Source organism: Spea bombifrons, chromosome 1, assembly GCF_027358695.1.
Source record: "Spea bombifrons isolate aSpeBom1 chromosome 1, aSpeBom1.2.pri, whole genome shotgun sequence".
NCBI classification, from domain to species: Eukaryota; Metazoa; Chordata; class Amphibia; order Anura; family Pelobatidae; genus Spea; species Spea bombifrons.
Genome location: NC_071087.1, coordinates 67898362 through 67923597, shown reverse-complemented (window position 1 = coordinate 67923597; position 25236 = coordinate 67898362). Strand labels below are relative to the sequence as shown.

General features: G+C 38.6%; 1 protein-coding gene across 1 annotated transcript in view; it reads left to right on the top strand.

Moving 5' to 3' along the window:
- The window catches only part of FGF5 (fibroblast growth factor 5), a 30447-nt gene extending 5644 nt beyond the window's left edge, over positions 1-24803 (top strand). Inside the window, exon 3 of the mRNA XM_053465857.1 lies at positions 24333-24803. Coding sequence (XP_053321832.1) covers positions 24333-24683 — 351 coding nt within the window. The 3' untranslated portion in view covers positions 24684-24803. The remainder of the gene's footprint in view (positions 1-24332) is intronic.
- Positions 24804-25236: the final 433 nt, after the last annotated feature.

Below are 25236 nucleotides of genomic sequence, written 5' to 3'. Positions count from 1 at the left end.
GAAAGCTCTTTTATTACTGATCATAATTTGAATATGTCTGCCTGTGTCTCTCAAATACTTGAGGGATACCATGGACTAAGTAGGTCCCTGTCTGGGCTCTCACAACATCCAGCACAACGAGCACTTGTGCAGCAAAGGCAAATATTTAAATGACACAACATCAAGTAAGCAGCGAGGGCTCCTTGTTACTCAGGGCCCTGGGGCAAATTCCCCTTTTGTCCCATTGTCAATCCACCCCCACTGGGAGTGGTTTTTAACTGTACAAGGCAGATGAGATGCAGCATGCATGTATTTTTCTGATGAAAAGAATTGTATTTCTAATGAATGAATGCAATCAAGTAATAATTAGAATACTTAAATAACATATTTTTACTTAACTAGTGGACTACCCTAATTTCACATTATGAAGAATTCATGCAACTCGTTAATGTGATACTGTAAATGTATTACTCTCTTGGGCAGGATTAGTAATGGACAGGTGGTTCACAGAATACAAAAGAGAAAAAAATCTAGAAGACAGTTGGTTTAAAAATAACAAATATATGATTTATAATAAAGCAAAAAAAAATGCAGAGAATACAGAGGACTTAATATAAAATTAACAAATACAAATGTTTTCCTACAGTTAAGTAGAACAATTGCGGTAAGCAAAAAAAATAATTCCATATTATCGATGCTCTAATACCTTATGCCTTGAGCGATACAATTAATTTCCTTCAACCTTTCATAGGGTATTTTTTTTTTTTTTTAATTTTTGCAAAATGTTATATAATACTGGAAGTATTGAATGCTGATTCTTTCTTGTAAATTACACAATTAAGGATTAAATGTTTTATGGTAAGATTACATTAAATTTATCTACCTTAATTACAACACAGAATGAATAGTGTACACAAGGGTGTTCATGTACTTTAATAGTCTCTAATGTTTGTTTTCTTAGGCAATAATTCAAAACATTAATTTATTGAATATTTATATAAAAATAACTTTGTACAGCTGAGATAGGTCCAACATAGTGTAGACCCATTTTAAAGGAAGTTATTTTTTTTGTAATTTGTTTTGTTCTACTTTACTTTTTGTTTAACATTACTTTATAATGTAGCCCCAATCATGATTCCTTTATCATGTCAGAATTTGTTTCATTTATAATATTTTAACAAATGTTTAATTGTTATGGAACACAAGATCAGGCATTGGTAAGTTGATATGTTTGTGTTGTTTTATATAAATAAACCTTTAGATGAAACAATAAAATGACAGATCTGCTAAGGTTTATTTACTTAACTAAATTAAGCTTAATTAATGTTTTCTCCGCGTGGAACAGAATCATAAAGAAATAATAAGCAATATAGTCACTTGAACTAAGGATTCCTTTATTATCATTAATTATTAAAATGTGTCTTACTTTTACTATAGACTCAAAAAGATACATACAAATTAGGTGCCTAAAATCTGCAACTTTTTTTTAGAGAGCTTACTGATCAATTCAGTAGTAATTGACTTTTCATTGTAAAACAAAGTTTTAGTAGTTACTTCTAAAAACACAAAGCTTTAAATATCTAGTTAAATATGTTTTATTGGTGGGGGGTCTGTGGGAGGTGAGTATCTGGCCTTTGTTTTGCTCTATGTTGCAAGTTAAATTTAATGTAATAGAGAAAAGACTAATTACAAAAAAATCCATTAAACTAAGAAAAAGTATGGTTCAGCATTATAAAGATTTAGACTCCTTAACAAAACAATCACTTTTAGTTGAAACTATTTAAATCAGCATTATATATATATTTATATGAATTTAAATGTTGATACAGAATTTATCCTGGACCAAAATCTTCTAAAAAATCTTCAGTCTCCAGCATAATGGGGAAATATTGCATTATCTTATAAACCAAAGCATCCCTAACTTACATTTAAGAGTCTTGTAAAGCCTTAATAATGCCTTTTGCAGAATGATTTATGTCAAGGGCACTAAGTAAAATCAGATTAAAGCATCCACTTCCTGGTTAATTATTAGAGAAAGTGCAATGCTGCAAGAGGATTCCAATTAGACAGGTTACAGTCCAAGGTTAAGTAGTGTGATTCCTCTGCAAAACAGAAGCCGTGTAAATAAATGGGGAAACTTGACCCAAATGTTTAATGGTTATTGGTAAAAAGACAAGATAAAGAAAAAAAAACATCTGTTCTTTTTTAGTTTGACATTAAGTTACTTTGTGGTCAATAGAGAACATTATCCTTTTTCTGCACCAAAAAATGAATTGCCCACTCACTAACAGAAGGTGATTAGGAAGAGGGGGCCAGAGCCGGCCTTAAGTGTTCTGGCGCCCTGTGCGGACTACTCCTCTGGCGCCACCCCCCAAAAAAAAAGGAAAAAAATCTCCCCCCTCTGCCCCTTCTCAATATCTACCACCTCTGCCCCTTCTCACTTCCTTCCCCCCTCTGCCCCTTCTCGCTGCCCCACCCTTTCTCACTGCCTTCCCCACCCTGCCCCTTATCACTATCTACCCCCCCTGCCCCTTATCACTATATCTACCCCCTATCCTTACTTACCGGAGTCCTGTGGTGGGAGCGGGAGGCGTCCGTCTTCCCGCTCTGCCGCAGTGCGCGCTTCACAGCTGAGCGCCAGAATAATTCCGGCGCTCAGCACAAAACGCCGGCACCGCGACGGAGTCACGGAGAGTGAGGGGCGCCGAGCGGTTGCTGAAAACTTCACGAGCAACCGCTAGGCACCCCTGCCCGGGACTTGAATGAAAACACCGTTTTTTTTGTTTAACTTTATTTAACATCATCCATGTTAAATAAAGTTAAAAAAAACTTTATTTAACATGGAGGATGTTAAATAAAATTACAAAAAAAACAAACGATGTTTTAATTTAAGTCCCGGACGGCGCCCCTGTTGCCATGGGGCCCTGTCTGACACTTGTTATGGGCTGCTTTATTATTGGGCCTTCAGCCCTCCTTTGTTCAATGTGCTGAATTTGCTACTCATTTGGGAATAATAAACATTAGGGTAAATGAGAATAAAAAGGTGTGCATACAGACTAGACTAGAGTTACAAAAAGTTTAATACATTTCATTACAGGAAAAAAAATCTCAAAATATTCAAAATTAGGAATGTCTGACCCAGGCTGCCACATAATTCCAAATGATTTAAAAAGTAGGTTTAAGTAGCTGAACCACCCAAAAAATTGCTTTTACTCTCCTAAACATTCCTCCTACTATTAGGTTGGATTGTCTATAACTGGATTTAATTCCATCTCCATTATTATTGGGAGTGTGGCTTATTATTTTTCCTTACAGTATCTCAGCCTATACAGCAAAACCTATCTATGTGTACTATTTAACCCCTTAAGCACCAGGCTATTTTTTACCTTTTGTACCCTTTGGGACCGAGGCGGTTTTTACACTTTTGCGGTTCTCGTGTTTAGAGGTAATTTTCTCCTCACTCATTTAGGGTACCCACACATGTTATTTTTTTTTTTTTCAGGACAAGAATGGTTTTCTTCAGATACCATTGTTTTGATTATATTATCTTATTTCCCATAAAAAATAATAAAATATGATGAAAAATTGAAAAATACATATTTTCTGACTTTTACCCAAAAATTCTTTTACTTATCCAAAAAAATGAATGAAAAAAACCTGCTGAATAGATTCTACTATTTGTTCTGATTTTAGAAATACCCAATGTTTTTTATGTTTTTTTTTTTTTGCTTTTTTCTGCAAGTTATCGGGCAATAAGTACAAGTAGCGTTTTGCTATTTCAAAACCATTTTTTCCAAATCTGGTAATTCTTCCCCCCATGTGCATGGGTATCTTTGAAGCCGGCCAATGCATTTTACCCCATAATATTTTTTTGAAAACTAGACACCTCAAGGTATTTCAAATGCATGGGTTTGTCTGGTTGTTTGGGAGGTATGTCCTCATGTCCTAATAGGGCCATCTTTGAAGCAAGCTAATTCAATTTACCCCATCAAACCATATATTTTTGAAAACTAGAGACCCCAAGGTATTTTAAGGTAGTATCTTAACCCTTTCCATGCATGAGATTCTGCCACCAACCTTTGCCAAGGTGCAAGAGAGGAGACACCGTAAGGGAGCAGCGAGAAGACAGCCTTGCAGGACTGCGCAAGATTACGGGGACACGCAGGTACAGTGCATGACCATGCACTCCCGCCCGCAGCACCAGCAAGACCGCCCGCAAGTTTTTTGGGCACCTCCCAATGCAGACATGGTCCCTGATGCCGATCTCGGTGTTGCTGAATGCCTTGACATGAAGACATTACAGCAACACCGTTTAAGCAAAGAAAGTGATTGTAGATCACTTTCTAAGCTTGTTTTAATGAAACGACGTGTCAAGCATGTCATAGTTTGTTAAGTGACCGATTTCTGTGATGTGCCTGATCCGCCAATGGACGTTAAGGGTTTTTTAAGTGTACGGAATGATGATGTAAATGAGACTTTGATGTTAGGAACAGAAAAAAAATCTGTTTAAACTGATACTAAGTTGGAAAAGGAGCATTGTCTTATACTGTCTGATAGTTATTATTTTCCTATTATTGACCTACAGTTGTCTTCCTTGAGCACTAAATGTGGTTGTTAATAAAGCTCAATTTCACAGAAATGAATACATAAAATAAGGCGAATGTTTGAAACAATTTATTTTTTTAAAAGAGCTATTTGACTTCAAAACATACTACAAAGAATAAATATAAACCATTAGTAATTTTCAAAATAAAGAATTGAACCCATTATCCTATATTTATAATTGTTACATCACCAGGGTTTACTAAATTACTACATTATTACATAATGAGATCTTCTGATTTTTCATTAAAAAGTCAGGGTTCTAGGTATGAGTGATGATCACCGCCACATCAAGTTACACTTAAAAATACTTACAAAAGTGTTATGTAACAATCCAATCTATTCACCATTGTTTGAAGACACTAACAAAAGGTTATTTTTTAAGATCAGGGACTTGCGTTCATGCTTAAACGTAGCACCCACAATTTGTAAAATATTTTACAGATTACCAATGTTTTTTTTTCCAGATACAGCAGATGTATTTAGTTGCACTGGCTCCTGTAATCTCATGCAAAGTAATTCCTTAACATAAGATGTTTGTGAACTACCGATGTGTTTTTAATCACTTTGCAGTAAAATCACTTTGCAGAGAAAATCTAGTAAATGAGTAAAACATATGCAATTTGTTTTCTGAACTAAAAGTTCAAAATCTTTTGATCATTGAAGTTCATATATACCCCTTGGTCTAATGTAATGATCCCCTTAGCATCTCAGCTATTATATTTCAAAGCCCTGCTCATTAGACATCCTTGCATTTGAAAAGCCTATTTGGCAGAACCATTTTGATCATTACTGTTTTGTATTTTTTCCAAGATTTATTTTCAAGCTAACCACTAACTATCTATAGAAGTTAAACTAATCTTTCTGATGGTTCTCCTATAGCTTTTTGCTCATGGGCCTAGCATTACTGATGGCATTTAACAGGTGCTGGTCTGCCTTAGATTTGGTGTATCATTTGTGGAATGCCATGTTTCTCTTGTTGCAGCTGAACCACCTTGTTTAATCCCTATGTGAGATTCATACCATCAACTCCACAACACTAAAATGTAGGTCAAAATCCCTACAATAACTTATTCCAGTGAAATCAAATAATTGTTATATTGCATCTCGTAATGTTAACAGAATCTCAGGTACAGTTAGGAACTTTCTGTTATAGTCAGTTATTTTCCTTTGAATTCTTGTGCTGCTGAAATGTATACAACTAAGCACCAAACAGTATGAGACAGCTGTTAATCTTACCCAGAAGCCAAGGATTTTGTACACCAACCGTTTTGTTCATCTATGGTCTTTTTGATTAAACCTCACTTTACAGATTGATAACTGAGTTGTTGATCAGTCTCTTCTCCATTACATTTGCATTGTACTGTTCTGAAATTGGCACATTGTATATCTTCATACTGGTGGTGCTCTTTTGTTGCTTGCTCAAACATCCAATAAAGGAGCACGCAGAGACAATACAGTTGGTGAGTTGACTCCTAACTTTCATTACTTGTGCAATTCCAGCAGAAAGTGTTATGTTTTTATAGCTATGCCAACCATATCCCCTCTTACAAGTAACAATGGGGCTCCTAGTGATCTGTCTATAAACCTACCAACTTTTATATAAACCTTGCAGCCCTAACACTTAACCATACCAGTCTGTCTATTGTATGAATAAATGCTAGTATGAAGGACTGTGTTGGCACAGATGCATTGTTTTATCCCCTCATATAAATTATATTATTGTTGTTTTTTTTTATGGTTGTTTTAAGTTCAAAATTGCATTTCACTTCACCTCCTCTTGAGTGAAATTTGCTTGCTTCAATTTGCATTTAACATTTACTGTTCATTTGAGGCAAATGCAAGATGGCAGTGGCGTTATTATATTATCATACATGCTACTGAAGACTTGTTGTGACTTGTTGTGATGTAAATTCACTTATCCTTTAGTGAAAAGAGACAACAGCGCAAGCGGCCCAAAGACAGAGTTCAACTTCAAAAGATTTTTTTGGTGGTACTTAACATGTGAGGAAGCACATCTGACCAGAGTACCAGATCTTTTTTACAGTGAAGTAAAGAAGCAGCAATCTGTTTGGCAGGAACCATGAATCTTAGCACAAGTACACATACACACACTAACTTATATATGTACACACATGCACGAACGCACACACACATATATGTACTTACACATACACAATCCCATTAAAACATCCTCACTCTATCACCACACATCACTTTGTTACACCCTTGCCTTGCCTGGAGCTCTTCCTTATGTCTGCTCACATGATCCCACTGTGTACCACCAAATATCGCATCACATGATCTCATGGTGCACCCACCTCTGTGCATTAAACCATACATCTCTGAAAATTTCTGGACCCGTCCAGGGAGGGTTTGCACCCTGGGCTAGCCCCTGCTGCATATTTCGCTGGTTTCTGTTGGCTGCGAGTGAATGGTGGGCCACGGACAGCCCTGCTCTAAATGGCTAGGACCATATAGACCCTGGTTGGTCTTGCTTATACTAAGCAACTTCAATCCAGTTTCTTTTAGTATAAAGGCACAGTGAGATAGCCGGATATCCTGTGCACTGGCAGGGGCAACTCACTGCTGAGCAGAGAATTTAATACAATAGCCTCTGTCACAAGGTGACTGCTCTGCAAAGATGTACTAATAATGTGTCACAATCAGGTTACTTATTATAAATAACAATTCAATCAAAAGTAAAGAATACTTTTTATCTGCATTGAAGATGTTGGCAGTGATATACTCCAGAGGCCTTCTTGGCCATGAGCCACAGAATGAACTCAGAGGCAATCTGATATACCGTAGATGAGACTGTTAACCATGTTTTATTTTATGATCTTAAATCAGTTAAAGTATCCTATTACATTTATCAGTATTTACAAGGTCTAGAATTCACAGTGAAAGTATTTAAACTTAGTGTAAGAGTTCATGCATAATCACTGCTAATAGACCAAAAAGGCCATAGGCAATGGTGAGATTTTTTTTAGTGACACTGTTAGTCTATCAATAAAGGAAATACAGAAACCAATATATATTGTCAAAGGTGCATGCACTACACACATTTGCATAAGGGCAAAACATATTGTAATCTCTTGTGTACCTTTGTATTTTAACCTTATGCGTGCTGCCTGGCAGACACTGAGCTGGACAGTTGGCTACAGCCTACCTGTCCTAACCTGCCTATAGTACAATAACTACTCTCCTTGATAACTCCACGGATTTTATGTCCATATCACTCCTCCATGCCATGTGTGTGTGCAGGGCCGGCCCAAGACTTAATGCCGCCTTAATGCGAAATTAATTTAAAATGCCGGCCCTGTGTGTGTGAAAAACAATCCTTTAAACAAACCCCTATGTGACAATGGCAGATTGATTTTTTGTATCCTCGTGTTTGTCACGACCACCCTTACACTGGCACTTACCGCGGAAGTTTTTCCACCCAGAATACTACGACCAAAGGAGAAGCCCCTGGCAGCAGCACCCCGGATGATCCCAACAGCAAGGAGGTCAGGTAAGGTAGGTATAGGTTATAGGAACGGAGTTGGAAGAACAAGGTGCAGGGCAAAGCAAAGTCAGTATAGCCGAGTCGGTACACAAACACGGGTAGTCATACAAGCCGGGGTCCAGGTCCAGAGAGGGTAGTCATACAAGCCGGGGTCCAGGTCCAGAGAGAGTAGTCAGACAAGCAAAATTCGGCAACAGGATCAGAAAAGCAGCAGCACAAAATCTGCAGGCAAAGAGACATCAGGCAAGCGAAGGGTCAAAATTACAGGAAACAACTTGGAACACTACTAAACGCAAAGACCACAACAGGGTAACTGGCTAGAGCATTTCCAGATTTTTAAATCTGGCGCCAGACCCAAACCCCGCCCCTAGATGACATCACTGCTGTAGCTCCAGTCGGACGTCTAGACTGCTCCTCCAGCTATGTGGCAACGTAACGCCCCCTTCTATGCCGCGAGGACCATGGATGAGCCGGGAGCGGGTAAGTAACTGTCTCTGGGGGTCTCTACCGCGACGGGCAGGTTGCTGCAGCGTGGTAGATCGACCCCTGGAGAAAGCCCTGCATGTCCGATGCCGGCAATCGGGTCCCCGATCACCGATATCCAACGCTGATGTCCCCGACCCCGGTGCCTGACGTACACAGGCATCAGCCTGCCTGTGTCTGCCGGGACCCAAGGAGACAGCCGATGCACATTGCGCAGGGGCATTAGCTTGCCTGTGCTGGCTGGGACCCGGGACTGTGACCGTGTTTTTTTCAAGGTAAAAAGGGCTTTATTTAGATGTCATTATTTTCATTGTATCATATAAGTTACTATAAAAAAGGTATAAAATAGACTTGTGCTTTCGGGAGAACATGAAAACGTACACGAATGTTGTACTTTCGTTGTTTAAACCGAATACGAATAACGGAATATGGCGGCGGGTTAACGTACACGAAGACGAAGAAGCACAACATGAAGAATCTTTGTCTTCGTACATATCTGATAGCTAATCTCCCTGGTACACCCCCCCATTCAAGTCACTGCCTTAAGTCTACCCTGTCTACGTAGCCTCGTAGAGGTTCACGGGAATGGGAATCCGCCAGGAGTTAAAGGACCGTAAGAGCGACTATTTTGTCGCCTGCAGGGACCTCTTCTGGCAGGGAGCAGCTGCCCATCATTGGTTGATGCCAGAGGAGCCCCTTGCCAATAGAGTCACTCTTATGATTGGTCTCCCCAGGCCAAGTTGCTCCGATGTGTATTTTGCCCTGACAATTGCTAAGGGGACTAAAATCCTCGTTCTTCCGAGGCCAAGTTGAGTATAAAATAAGCACAAAATTGCTTTTGAGCAGTTTATTTAAACCTTTATTTTACTATGGTCCAACTACTGTATTAAAAACCAAATTTTTTCCCCAAAATTTTATTTATAGTCATTTGTCATGATTACAAGACTAACAACACAATTTAACCCCTTAATGACAATTGCCGGTTAGCAACAATTGACGTGCCAGGGCCGCCATTGCTTTAAACGGGTGCAGAAAGCGAACGTAGATCAAACAGTGTTGCTGTAATGCCTCGATGTTGATGTCAGCAACACTGAGATCGGCACACTGAGATTGGCATCGAGGCATTACAGCAACTCCTGAGAATCTGGCTCCACTTGCACTTGTAAAAACAAAAACACAAAAAAATATATTTTTATGAGCAAGTCCTAAAATTAGCGCTTTATCTTAAAACAATTCTCACATAAAAAAGAGCTAAAATACTGGCATGTTAAATGCCCATGGGGTGTCTACCCCCATGTATGATTTGATGGGGTAAATTAAATTGGCCGGGTTCAACAATGTCTCAATTAACACCGGGGTAAGGATGACCAACTGTCTAATTTCCAATTTGAAAAATGCACACTTCCCAAATGTGAAAAAAAACGCAAAACAATGACTACCACAAAGTTTGACAAAGACTGGGGGTAGAATTAGTGCATGGAAAGAGTTAAAATACTAATATTTGAAATACCCTGCAGCGTATAGTCTTGATGGGGTAGATCGCATCGGCAAGCTTTAAAGATACCCGAAATCGCACATGGGGGGAAGAATTACCAGATTTGGGAAAAATGGTTTTGAAATAGCAAAACGCTACTTGTACTTATTGCCCCATAACGTGCAGAAAAAAAGCAAAAAAACATAAAAAACATTGGGTATTTCTAAACTTAGGATACATAGTAGAATCTATTTAGCAGGTTTTTTCATTAGCTTTTATAGATGAGTAAATTATTTTTCAAGTAAAAGTCAGAAAGGCCTTTTTTTCTAAATTTTTCACCATATTTTATACTTTTTTAATGGTAAATGATATACAATCAAAACAATGACATCTAAAGAAAGCCCTTCTTGAAAAAAACAATATATAACTTATGTGGGTTCAGTAAACGAGAAAGAAGAAAATTACAGCTAAACATGAGCACTGCAGAAATGTTAAAACAGCCTTTGTCACGAAGGGTACAAAAAATAAAATCAGCCTTTGTCAAGAAGGGGCTAATGTCTTTTTCTTGACACTTCACCTATATTGCTGTGAAGGATGATCTGGTAAATGGCAAAATTATTTCACTGTAAAATTTTCATTTCACAAATGCAATCTACAGGCAAAAAAATTATTTTTCAGTTTTTGCCACTTGCTTGATATCTATTTTTAAAATGCCATAGTGATTTTTTAATTTTTTTTAAAAAAAATACTTGGTAGTGGAGTGTGTTAAACAAATCAGTTAGTATTATAACCAATAATCACAATCCAAAGAGAGGGCGGAGTTAACAATGAAACAATTAAGGTTCAGCTAATGATAACCTGTGAGCATCACACACAGCCTATTTTAATGTACCTATAGGTATCATACAGTGAAAAATCAAATCTGTTTAGTGCTTCACTCACAGATTTGATTTTTCACTTTCATACTTGCCCTGAATGTGGAGAGCGATGTCACAGACGCATTTAAGGAACCAGCCAGAGACAGGAGGCAAAGGGACAAGGCTGGAAGCAATATGGGCAAAGCAAGAGACACTGGGCAAAGCGGGAGGCAAAAGAGCACAGCAGGCAAGGCAAGAGTCAAAGCAGGAGGCAAAGGGGAACCGGGAAAGGCAAGAATCAAAGGGGAAGCAGGCATGGTAGGAGGCAAATGGGGCAGCAAGAAAAGCAAATGGACAAGCAGGGCCAGACTTACACACCCCTGAGCCACACTATTTACCATACAAATAGCTATAAATCATTATTTTTAAAACTATATTCAATTGTTCCTTTACGATAACAGAATACCACATTATTATTATTAAAATCCCAGGAACCAAAAGTGTTAAAAGACCCAAATAAGTACCTGGGAATGGACAGAATCTTAACCCCTCACTATCCATGTGTGATGGATAACGATAACATCTGAGTTCGGCAGATGTATGAGAGAGAAGGTTTTTTATCTCTGGATTAGTAAAAATTAAATATCGTCCCACCTTTTTGTGTAAATCCCCTCTTTCTCTCTCCCTTTTCTCCCTAACTCTCTTATCTCTCCTCTTTCCTTTAGCCACCCTTCTCATTATATCTCATCTCATCTCTCTTCTGATTCCATGTTCTCTCTGCCTTTTCTCCATATCATTTTCCTCACATCTCATTATCTCTCCTCCTCATTATCCCTTTCCTCCATATCAATTTCCCCACATTTCATTATCTCTCCTCCTGATTATCCCTCCTACTTCTTATCACTCCAGTCTCCCTCCATGCCTCTCCTATCTCCTCATCTTTCATTATCTCTCACCTCTTCTATCTCAATCTCTCTTTTTCTCTTTATCCGCATATTTCCTCCCTTTTATTATCCCTTTCTTTCCCCCATCTCTCGTATACATATTATATAATATATTTGGCATCTTTCCCTTTCCCTCTACCCCAGTAATTTACATAGGCGGTGGCACACATTTTTACAGTTTCAAGCACATTTGCATAGACTTGCATAACTATGCCAACACACAGGCACACATACTCACTAACACGCATTTTTAAATATACACATCCATATCCCCACACCCATATACATGCTCAGACACAAACATACATACATATATTAATGCAAGCTCACAAACACACACATACAAACCCCCCACCCCCCAAAGCTCAACAGTAGATTTTATTTGCTGCGTGCACAGTGGACCGGCCCTTTGTGAAATTTTAGACAGGCCCAATGAGCAGGAACAGATTCCTGCTCATTAACAGATGGTAATGCGGTGTAAGTGGCTACCGGAGTGGACTTGGGTCTTGGGTCAAGGATGGATCTCAAGGGGTTGTTGAGGGAAACTCAGGGTGGATGATGTGCCTCTGGGATAACCCGCCTTTGGCCATAAGCCTCTATGCCAAATACTTGGTTGAGGGACCCATCTACCCCTGAGCTGCCTTGTCCCACCTCAGGACCCAGACTATCTGGTATGAAGGGATGGGTTCTCAAGAGTCTGATGGGAGCACGGTGCGGTGATGATCCCTCAACCACAGTTTAGGGGGGCACTGGGCCCCCAAGGGAGCATCTGGGATATCACCACTTTGCAAGGCCATTATCCACCTGAGCTACTGTTACCCCCTGGAAGGACCCAATCTTTAACTCAGGGAAAGGTCATTGTGGGAGTGACAGCAGGGTAATAGCCCTCCATCACTAACATCCTCCTTATGCCCTGTATCTGGGATGACATCATGTTGATAGTCCATCACCCTTCCATCACATAAAATGCTATCACCTCCTTAATGACTTATTCCTTCATCCTTGACAGTTTATAGTAATGGAAAAGAAAGAGGGAAGTTAAATAACACATCATTGAGTGTTCTTCAACCCCCTGGGCTACCATTGACCCTTCAGGACATATTCATTCATCCTAGACTGTCAATAAAGAAATAGGTCATAAAGTTATTGAAAGCAGGGGGGCACAGGGAATCAGGGATAGCATATGTTTAGGAGGGAAGTTCAGTGAGTGTACAGCGATGACACCCTGTTGAGAGCCAATTGACCCCTTGTCAATCTATATCTTCCCATGTGAAGGAATTAATCCTTAGTAGGGGTTAACAGCAGCCCTGGTGGGAGAAGGACCCTCGATGAGATGCTAGCATGATAACTCATAGAATTATGGGCCCTCAATGTCTGGAAGCAAACTGCATTGGGGGTCCATTCTGACCCTTGCCTGTCTGACTATGCTTTTGCTATTGTTCCCATTCCTTGTAACAGACTACCAGCTACGTGTACCAGAACTCTGTTTACCATATAGACTTTAAAGTAAATAACAATAGGTGATGACTTCTCAATAAAATAGTATTTGACTTCTACCAGCCTATTTCATTATACACCATCTGTTTATTTTTTTGTCATATGATTACAGCTGGGCTGTTCCATCTATAGTTACTGGAGAATCTATTTAAGGTTATATTACCTTTGAATTTTTTCACTTATTATAAGGGGCACAGGCACTTTTTTGGTGTATTTTTGACCATATTGTTGCCTTTAGACTCGGAAACAGTACTTACCTGTCTATACCTGAGCCTCCTCACTGTTGGGGTCATCTAAGTCATAATTCCCTTGCTAGCACTCTGGGCGGAATAACATCTGCAGTGAGCATTCAGGTTACACCACAGTTATGCACTCACCCGAGTTCGGCAAAGCTCGATCCGCATAAGGCCAGATGCTGAGTAACCATGAGGCCCAAATCGACAACTTGGAGGATAAATTGGAACAGCTTACTAGTGCCACACATGCCCTGACTGCCAGATCTGAACCAGGAACAGTTTCTTGTCCCAGTATACCACGAGTTTCCCCCCTGCTCCACTAAAACTGCCTGTCCCTGACAGATATGGAGAGTCCTGTAGGAGATTCCTGAATCAATGTTCAATGCAATTTGAATTAACCCCTCAGATGTTTCCATCAGTAAAGGCTTTTATGTCACCCCCCTCATCTGGGGTTTACCTCTCATCTATAACAGCTCCACTTTCCTCTCTGCCTTCTGCAAGCCCAGTAAGGCTGCTACAGCCTCATTATCCTTGTTTCATGTTTCTCAAGGTTCCAGAATATGCTATTAAAATTAAAACTATAGCTGCCAAGGGGAAATGGTCCAGTGAAGCTCTTATTGCGGCCTTCTACGATGGCTTGTCTGAATGCCTTAAGGATGAACTCAGGGGCGTACCTAGAGTATTTGGCACCTGGGGTCGGATCCTGTATGTGGCACCACACTTTAAAACTGCATAGCTTCTATCGTTATATACTGGCGCAGACACTGAAGGTGGTACAGAATTACTGTTATTATATACTGAGGCAGACATTCACGGTGGTACAGCATAACACCTATCACTATATACTGAGGCAAACATTGACGGCGGTACAGCAGAACACCTATAACTATATACTGAGGCAGACATTGACGGTGGTACAGCATAACACCTACCACTATATACTGCGGGAGACAATGACGGTTGTACAGCATAACACCTATCACTATATACTGAGGCAGACATTGGCGGTGGTACAGCGTAATCCCTATCACTATACATTGAGCCAGGCAGTGACAATAGTGCAGCATAACTCCTATCACTATATACTAAGCCAAACATTGATGTGGTGTAGGCCTACCACTTCATTGTCTGGCTAATTACTAGGGATGCACCGAAACGAAAATTCTGGACTGAAACCGAAAATGCAGCATTTACCTGGCCGAAACCGAATATGACCCTCCCGCCATAAAAAAAAAATCTCACACTTTTATATAAAGTAAGTAACACACTAAAATAGGTCAAAGATATTAAATAACAATATTATATAGGAGCATGATTGCTGTTAGCAATCATCTTATATATATATATATATATATATATATATATATATATATATATTAATATTGTTATTATTGTTCACATGTGAACTCAGCACCGGAGGAATAGAATCAGACATACAAATCCCATATTTGCAAGTATACAATAACAATGTATGGAAACATAGCATTGCAGGTATAGATCAACTGGAAATCACATACAAACTCAGCAATAAAGGTAGAGATAAAACTACAGGAATAGATGATAGGTTGCACAACCCAAAGCCAGCCCTGGCGTCCACTGCCCACATTGAACCTGACCAGCACCCAGATTACACACATAGGACCTGCCATCTTTGTCCCCAAACAGCCCGGCCTGTGCTATCTTTGTCCCATAACCACCCTGCCTGTGTCATCTTGGTCCCCAAGGCTCAAACATCCTGCTTGTGCCATCTTTGCCTTTCCACAAATCAATTATACATCTATCATACACACAAACACTTTTACAGTCACTCACTAATTCACACTTTTATTCACATAATTACCGTATTTGCTCGATTATAAGACAATGTTTTTTCCAGAGCAAATGATCGGGGTCGTCTGATAATCAGACTTCAAACAGGTCTGACTATGAGACTAAGAGACTGCATCGCTGCAGGGGACCTGGATCCTCCTGTCTCATGCCCCCCCCCCAACTTACCGGTGCTTCTGAGTCCCTGGTGTGTAGCCGGGGCAGTGTAGACGTCTACGCGATTCGCGGTGTGGTAAGCAGTGGGGGTTGTCCGCGCAGACCTTCCCCGGCTGTCAAAGATCTGTGACAGTCGGAGGGTATATGCACGATGGACGCAGACATCCCCCACTGCTAACCACACCTCCTTCCGGCTGCAGCGGAAGCTGTCTACTCGAATCGCGTAGACGTCTACCTGCTGCCCGGACAACACACTGGGAGTCAGAAGCACCGGTAAGTTTGGGGGGGGGTGTTAAATGGGGGGCATAAGGCATTTCTGTAGGCAGAGTGCTCTATGAAATGCCTTTTTACCCCCTTAATGCCACTCTGCCTCCAGAAATGCCTTTTAACCCTCTATACGCCACTCTGCCTCCTGAAATGCCTTATACCTCCCTATATGCCACTCTGCCCCATAATATGCCTTTTAACCCCCTAAATGCCAGAGTGGCATATAGGGGTATAAGGCATTTCTGGAGGCAGAGTGGCACATAGGGGGTCAAAATGCATATCATGGGGCACAGTGGCATATAGAGGGTTAAAAGGCATACCATGGGGCACAGTGGCATATAGGGGATATAAGTACTTTAACGAAGAATGAGGTGTCTAGCACTTCATGGCATTAAACAAGCTTTCTTTGCTTACATTGTGTTGCATTAATCTCTCGTTGCATTAAGCAACACAGAGATAAGCATCAGGGGCCTTGTGTGGCCCCTCTCAGGGGCATCAATGTCCGCCATATACAGTATGGCAGCGAATGCCCGTTTCAAAAGATATTAGCAGGCGATCAACGATTGAACACCAAAAACCCATCCCAGGACGCACTGCGACAAGCACCCCTGCAAGAAATTTTGCAACTCGCAAGATGGTGGCGTCCTTTTAAAACAATAAACAAGTTTCCCAGAGTGTCTCTCTAGACCCTCCTGAAAACTTTGGCTCCCTTGCTGGTTGAATACAGGTACTGCATTCAACCATACAAGTCAATGAAGCCCAGCTTTCTAATCACAAAGTGATTAGTAAAGTATTTAAAAAATGAAAAGCAAAAATGGAAAAAAACCAAAAAACATTTTTATTGCACATTTAAAAAAATTACAAATCTAGATAAAGTTTTCAAGATATCCATACAATTTGACATTTTCCATAAATATATATTAACTTATCTTTGTCACGTAGTAGGAGACACCGTGGTCAGGTAGGAATCCAGGACAGAACAAGGTTGAGAGAGCTGATATCATTCTGAGAGAGTATCCCATACAGTGGATCTGAGACTTTGGTTCACCTGCGCTTTTGCACACTATGATATAGTTGTGCCTGTAATAACTGTAAGTGTATCCAGACCTCCCTTTCCTCAGATTTGTCAAGATACTGCACCATTTGTGGTCTTTTTCTATTTTTTTTAGATTTTAGAAGATATTAAATTCTGCTACTACTGAACCTTGATGAGCCTGATTTATTCAGCAAGTTTGTGAGTGGATCTTACACCCCTTTTTTATTTCTAATTTTGTATACATATTACACTATTGGTGTTGTTTTTGTTTTTGTTTGCTCCTTGGACGCCATATTAACTAAAATGGAAGAAAGCACACTTCCAAATGTATCCTTTTAGCCCCCAAACAACCAGTCAAACCCATGGGGAACAAATATTGGGGTATTGTCTGACGGTGTCATATACCAGGAGTAGTAAACTCATACCTGAAATACAATGTGTGTGGAAAAAACAAAAAATACAGCCACAAATTCTGACAAAGGTTGGTGGTAAAATTTGTGTATGAAAAGGGTTCAAATATCGGCATTTGAAATACTCTGGGGTGTATAGTTTAAAAAAATATATGATTTGATGGGGTAAATTGAATGGGCTTCAAAGATGTCCCAAATAGAACATGGTGGCAGAAGGACCATATGTCAAAGCTCCAAGTTAAAAATTGTGCACTTCCGAAATGTGGCAGTTTTACCTCCCAAACAACCCTACAAACCAATGAATGGTTGGTAAAACTGTATTTGGGAGATGTTGCTGAACACATATTGGGTTATTTGATAATATCGATAAAATAATACTACCACAAACATTGGCAAAAGGCTGATGGAAGAATTAGTGCATGGAAAGGGTAAAAATACCAGCATTTGAAATACCTTGGGGTGTCTAGTTTTCAAAAAATATCTGGTTTGATTGGGGTAAATTGCAAATATGCCTAAAATAGCACATGGGGGCAGATTAGGGAAAAAATGGTTTTGAAATAGCAAAACATTACTTGTAATTATTGCCCAATAACTTATAGAAAAAAGCAAAAAACATAAAGAGATTGGGTATTTTTAAACTCAGGACAAATAGTAGAATCTATTTAGCTTTTTTGGGTAAAAGTCAGAAAATGTGTTTTGTTTTTTTCCCCATAATATTAATTTGTTTATGGGAAGATAGATAACATGGTCAAAAATGGTATCTGAAGAAAGCCCTTCTTGTCCTGAAAAAAACAACATATAACTTGTGTGGGTACACTAAATGAGTTAGGAGAAATTACAATCAATTCAGCAGTTTTTTTCTATATTTTTCATCATATTTCACTATTTCTTTTTATAGGAAATTAGATGATATGATCAAAAACATAGTATCTGAAGAAAGCCCTTGTCATGAAAAAACAATGTATAACTTGTGTGAGCACACTAAATTGGAGAGGAGAAAATTACAGCTAAACATGAGCACCAAAAAAGTGTTTAAACAGCCTTTAAGATTTAAATTACCACCAACAAAATCACTAGATAAACATTCTTGTAGTGCCATGTGTATAAGAGTATCAACAACTGACATTTACCATATCTGTTTCTAGGTCTCATTAATGTGGAACACCTAGAGTCTCCTAAGACTCAGCAATACACAAGAATGGAATACTTTAAATGAAAACACACTCACTCTTCTAATTACGTCCTTATCTTCCTTGATATATTTTTGCTTTGTTATGATGTATATCAGCTACATGTCAAACAAATGCCTGTCATCAACCACATTTTAGATGTTTAACCAGTTTCAAAATCAGCTGGATATCTGCTCCAGAGTGCTCTACTTTACAGAAATTGTCAATGTGCCCTAATTTTTTAGGGCATCCTAGATCACACATATATATATGAGATGTTTTCATACCATAAAGCTAGAGGACATTTGGGTTTTGAAATATTAACTGAACGGTTATATGAGAGCTGGTTAATCTGTTATCTATTTTTCAAAGGTATATTATAATATCCTGTTATTCATTTCTGAATTTTAACTTAGATTAAAAAATAAATCTATTCATATCACATAACTAAACAGGATAACTATGAAGTTGTTCATGCATCCTGTCAAATCATCACAAATTCCAAAAGGTAAATAAAACTATTAAAGAACTATTAAAACTAATTTATTAAAACTAATAAACAGGACACAAAACTCACTGAGAAAAAAAAATCCATTTTGACCCAAAAGACATTACGTAATAGGCTTATAACTTAATGAAGTCTATGCAATAAGTATATACTATTTTTCTAAAGGACTATTTTGTTTAAATGTACAGTATAGTATACAGAGAATGTACAGGAGGACTACTTAAACAGGCTTCATGCTGTTAATGAGACAGAAATACATTAACAAAAGAAAGTATGCAATGAGTTTCATGCACATTACATTGATACAAACTAGTTTTTTCCAGGACACCAAGAACCCACACTAAAACCAATGCCTTGTGTTCTTCAAAATCCTTTTTATTACCATCAATGCTCTTTAGCACTCATCTCCATTCAATATTTCATCTCTGATATCCCATCATGTGCCTAAATGACCTGCATGCCCCTAATAGTGCCATCGTGATACTGTGCCATCTTGTATAAAGGTATTTTCACTCTCTGCTCTGTATCACTGTAACTCCCCACCACAGATCATTCCCCAAGCTTCCACTCTCCACAGCTAAACTAAAGGAACACATTTTTATTATAGCACAACAGTAACTTACAAACACCTCCCCCGGTTAAGCCCCCCCCATATTTGTTAGATCAGGATAGATCAATTTTTTCCCGTTAGATCTACTCTAAAATATGCAATATTAACAATCTTTTTTTGGGGGGCTAACCTGTAGCCAGCCCCCCCCTCAACAAAAAAAAAATCAACAAACTGTTATTGATTATTATAGCTCCACATTAGATCAGGTTTGATCAGACAACATTTTTGTTAGATCTAGTCTTATTACTGAGATATTGCATATTTAATGAGGGGTCTAGCCCCCTCAACTGAAATTTAGATTTTTTTTTATTGATTTTGGTAGTTATTTATTGAGTTTTTGTTAGATCTATGACGCAGGAGGCGGTATTCACAATCCTATTTTGTATGCGGGGGATGGCAATACGTATGGGCTGCCCCCCCAACCGAAATTTTGATTTTTTTTTAAAATTGATTTTGGTAGATATTCGTTTAGATCTAACAAAAGAGCTATCATAATCAATAACAGTTTGTTGATTTTTTTGTTGAGGGGGGCTGGCTACGGGTTAGCCCCCCCAAAAAAGGATTGTTAATATTGCATATTTTAGAGTAGATCTAAGGGAAAAAAATTGTTTATCTAACCTGATCTAACAAAGATATAACAAATTGAATGATCTTTTGTTAAAATTCTTAATATGGGGGGCTAACAAACCTTTACCCGACATGCACATGCATCAGGACTTATGTAAACAGCACTTATCTTCTTCTTTTTTATTGTATCTGTACAGTATATGTACCCTGGACCCTGATCACAATATCCATAGACTATTGCACTACTACTGTGACTGTACCTCCCCTATTATAAAAATCTAATACAATTTTAAAATAATTTTATCAATCATTTTAAAATAATAAAAATTATAAAGTACGTACAGTATATGTGTGTGTGATTTTATATATATATATATATATATATATATATATATATATATATATATATATATATATATATATATATATATATATAGTGATCTAGCAAAGCAAGCTTCTCCTTCCATGGGCAGAAAGCATGGTCCTCTTAGGGCAGCAGTCCCAAACCTTTTTGGCACCAGGGACCGGTTTTGTGGAAGACAATTTTTCCACAAACCAGGGACGGGGCGTTTTGGGTTTGATTCAAGTGCATTACATTTATTGTGCATTTTACTTCTATTATTATTACATTTAAAATATAATAAAATTTATACAACTCACCATAATGCAGAATCAATCGGAGCCCTGAGCTTGTCTTCCTGCAACTAGACAGTTGAGATTTCTACTTTACTAGGCTAGATCCCTTACTGGTGGGGATATATACTGAGGGAAAAAAATATGTGTAAGTTAGACTTCATCATGCTGCAACAGCACGAACATTCTAATTGGCTTTATAATACTCCACAGCACTTTATACCAGGCTGTGTTTAAATATAAAACTTGTAAAGTAAAGCTGTGTCCCTGACGCTGCAAGAAGGGCTGGACGTACCGGTATGTCCATAAGGGATTCTTGAGAGGCGTTTTTTGGAGGTCCCGGTACATCCATAGGGGATTGAAGAGTTTAATATATACTGAGGAAAAATAGTTATTTAAAGTTTCTGCTTTTTCCTGGTCCTCCTTAATCAACACTCCCATCTGTTTTTAATGAACCTACGATCTCATTTTTTTTTTTTTAGAATTTATGTACTTATGTAGAATTTTTTGGGGCTAGTTTTACTCTCTTTGGCTATCACTCTCTCATTTTGCTCGCATTAACCTCCCTAATCCCCCGCTGCCTTTCTACTGTTCGGGAGTGGCACAGGTAATATTTCTATAAAAAATACTACCTTGGAGGTCCTTTTCTTCAGTTTATCTCCTAATTCCCCGAAAACATTCTTTAGGACCTTCCATTTTCCACTGACTTTGTCATTGGTATCGATATGGACCATGACAGCCGGGTCTTCCCTAGCCCCTCCCAATAATAGTGAGAGAGGGGGGAGGAAGATAGTGAGAAAGAGGGTAGTAAGGATATTGAAATAAATAGTGAGATTGAGTGAGAGAATAAATGAATTAATGTGTGGATGAATTGTCTGAGGGAGAGTATGAATTAATGTATGGATTTATTGTCTGAATGAGGGAGAGAATTAATTCATTTGTGAGAATAAATTTATGAATATGTGTAAACGATTTGTGTGAGAGAGAGTAAACGATTATGTGAATGAATTATGTGAATGAAAGTGTGAATTAGTGAGTGACTGTAAAAATGTTTGTGTGTATCATAGATGTATAACTGATTTGTGGAAAGCCAAAGATGGCGCAGACAGGGTGTTTTTACTTCAAATAGATAAAAGTACACAGTATGTAGTTAAAAATGCATGTCTAACGCATATATATATATATATATATATATATATATATATATAGTTGCAACCAACGGTTATTTTCATAATCGATAAGTTGGGCGATAATTTTTTCGGTTAATCAACTAATCGGATAAAAAAAAAATTACATTTTTCATTTATTTAAAAACAAACAGCAGAATAAAAAAACTTTCATAAAAATGCATTTCTTGTTTTTATTTCCCAACCTGCCCCCCAGTTATGCACATTTGAGCCCAGGCTTGCTACACTGCCTCCCAGATATGCCACACTGCCTCCCAGACATGCCACTCCACCCTCCCCACATATGCCTTATGTACCCTATATGCCTTATACCCCCAGATATGTCACTCCGTCCTCCCCAGGTATGCCGTATACCCCCGATATGCCATATTGCACGCATAGATTTGCAGACTCGTTCACAGACACAATACTTTTATAAATAAATACAGGGTTAATCTTCACTGCCACCAGGACTTAGATTCCCCTCCGTTTGCCCCCTTTTACCTCTAACTGCACCTTAAGTTAACCTTATTAAATTAATTAAATTAACCCTCAGTCCTCAGCATTAAATTAATCCTGAAGAGAAGACTCCATTAACCATAACTGCCCCTAAATTAATCCTGAAGACCCCATCAACCACAACTGCCCCTAAATTAACCCTGAAGACCCCATCAACCACAACTGCCCCTAAATTAACCCTAAAGACCCCATCAACAATGGCCCTTAATTATCCCTAAACACCCCATCAACCACAACTGCCCCTAAATTAACCCTAAATACCCCATCAACCACAACTGCCCCTATATTAACCCTGAAGAACCCACAAACCACAACTGCCCCTAACCATAATTAACCCTAAACACCCCATTAACTATAACTGCCCCTAAATTAACCCTGAAGACCCCATCAACCACAACTGCCCCTAAATTAACCCTAAACACCCCATCAACCACAACTGCCCCTAAATTAACCCTGAAGACCCCATAAACCACAACTGCCCCTAAATTAACCCTAAACACCCCATTAACTATAACTGCCCCTAAATTTACACTAAACACCCCATTAAATATAACTGCCCCTAAATTAACCCCCACCTCCCCTAACTTTCAGCAGCCCAAATATTATTTATTTAGATGAGTTCCTGAGCCATATGGATGCTATATGAAATGGGCAGGGCCAATCGACAGTTTGTCGATTCTGTCCTTTTCTTTCTCCCTGTCCCTCCCTGCAGCCAATCGGCAGTGACTGCAGGGAGGGACTGGTAAGTAGTGTGTCTGCTGTGAGTCACTGAAACGGATTATAAAACGAGCGGTATTTTTCAGAGCGTTTGCTCTGAAAAAAGCCTCATTTTATAATCGATAAAAATCGATTCAACTAATAGATAATGAAATTAATTGGCAACAATTTCATTATCAATTATTATCGATTAGTTGTTGCAGCCATATATATATATATATTTATATATATATATATATATATATATATATATATATATATATACACACAGTAATATATATATATATATATATATATATATACACACACACACACACACACACACACACACACACACACATATATATATATATACACACACACACACACACACACACACACATCTGTGTGTATGATCTCATGGGCTTCGTAGTGTGTCCCTGAATGGCAGAAATAAAATGTGGTCACCCTAATATATATTTGTATATCTATTTTATATATATCAAATAGCCCTGCACTCCTACCAAAACATAAATATGGTGACAAATACTAGTTTCACTAGTTTAAAAAAGGTGCCTGGTGAAACGTCAATATTTTAGCAATAAAAGCTAAGTACTATTGAAGACCGTGAGTGTTGGCTTTATTACCATTTGATTATATATATATATATATATATATATATATATATATATATATATATATATACAAATATACAAATATACATATATATATATATACACACACATACATACCTGGAGCCTTCCCTTTTGGGACGCGGCCAGGACTGCACACTAACGTCAGTGGACGGTCCCGCTGACGTCGCCGGGTGGTCCCAATGACGTCGGTGGGCGGTCCCACGGACATTAATGGGAGTTCCCGATGGGCGTTTCCACTGACGTCGGGGGAGTTCCCACTGATGGCAGCGGGAAACACTCCCATTTAATGGAAAAATGGGCATGGAGCGGAGCGTGTCAAGACCCCACTCCAGCTACCCGGAGGATTTGGGTGTTGACCCGGAGAACCGGAGGAGCGGCGCTCACCCGGCAATCTATATAAAAAATATACACACACACACAAACACACAAAAGTGGACTCCAATATTCATTGTACATGAAAATAAGGATGATGTCCTTTAATCTGCAATATAAAGAAACCATATTAACCACTTTTTGTCATTTTTTCCAGCCCAAATTTACAGATGAATGTAAATTCATGGAGAGATATCAGGAAAACAGCTACAACACCTATGCTTCAGCTGTTTACAGGACTGAAAAGTCAGGACGAAGGTGGTATGTGGCGCTAAACAAACGAGGAAAGGCAAAAAGAGGCTGCAGCCCACGAGTAAGGCCTCAACATATATCAACACACTTCCTTCCAAGGATCAAATACACAGAACCTCCAGAACTCTCTTTCACCATTACAGCTCCTGAAAAGAAAAAGACTGCAGCATCTCCCACCAAACCAAAGACTGTAGTGCCTCCATCAAAGAAGAACAGTAGTCCAGTTAGATATAGACTGAAGTTTCGCTTTGGATAAATTGTGCTTTGCACTTATTTGGGAAGATTTAATAACCTAGTGAAAACTGATGATGGATACCACGACACAGTCTACAAACAACTCCAGAAACATACATATAAACATATTTTATTTTTGAAAGTTTCATCTACATCTCAATATTCAGGTGTAAGCAAGAACGGATTTAGTTGTAGACTTTATAGTAAATACCCAGTACCACTAATAACTTCCAAAGCCTTTGTTGAGTGTCCTTGTAAGGACATTTGCCAACCTCTGTCAATAATGGGGTTGGCAATATCCATGCAATATCAAGGCTTGCTAAAGTAACTTAACACAAGTTTCTACATTCATTTCTGTATACCCACATTTAAAGGCTGATATCTTACAAACTGTTCTGCAGTTAAAATGCTGTTACAGGTTGAACAATTATAGCATCTCACTTTACTAGAACTTTGTATGCAAAATGTAGATTTCTGCTAGTAGCAGAACAAGATCTTTCAAAGTCGCAGGAAAAAAATGAATAATTTTGAGATCCCATGCACCTGCCCTATTGGATGACGTGATGAATGATTCT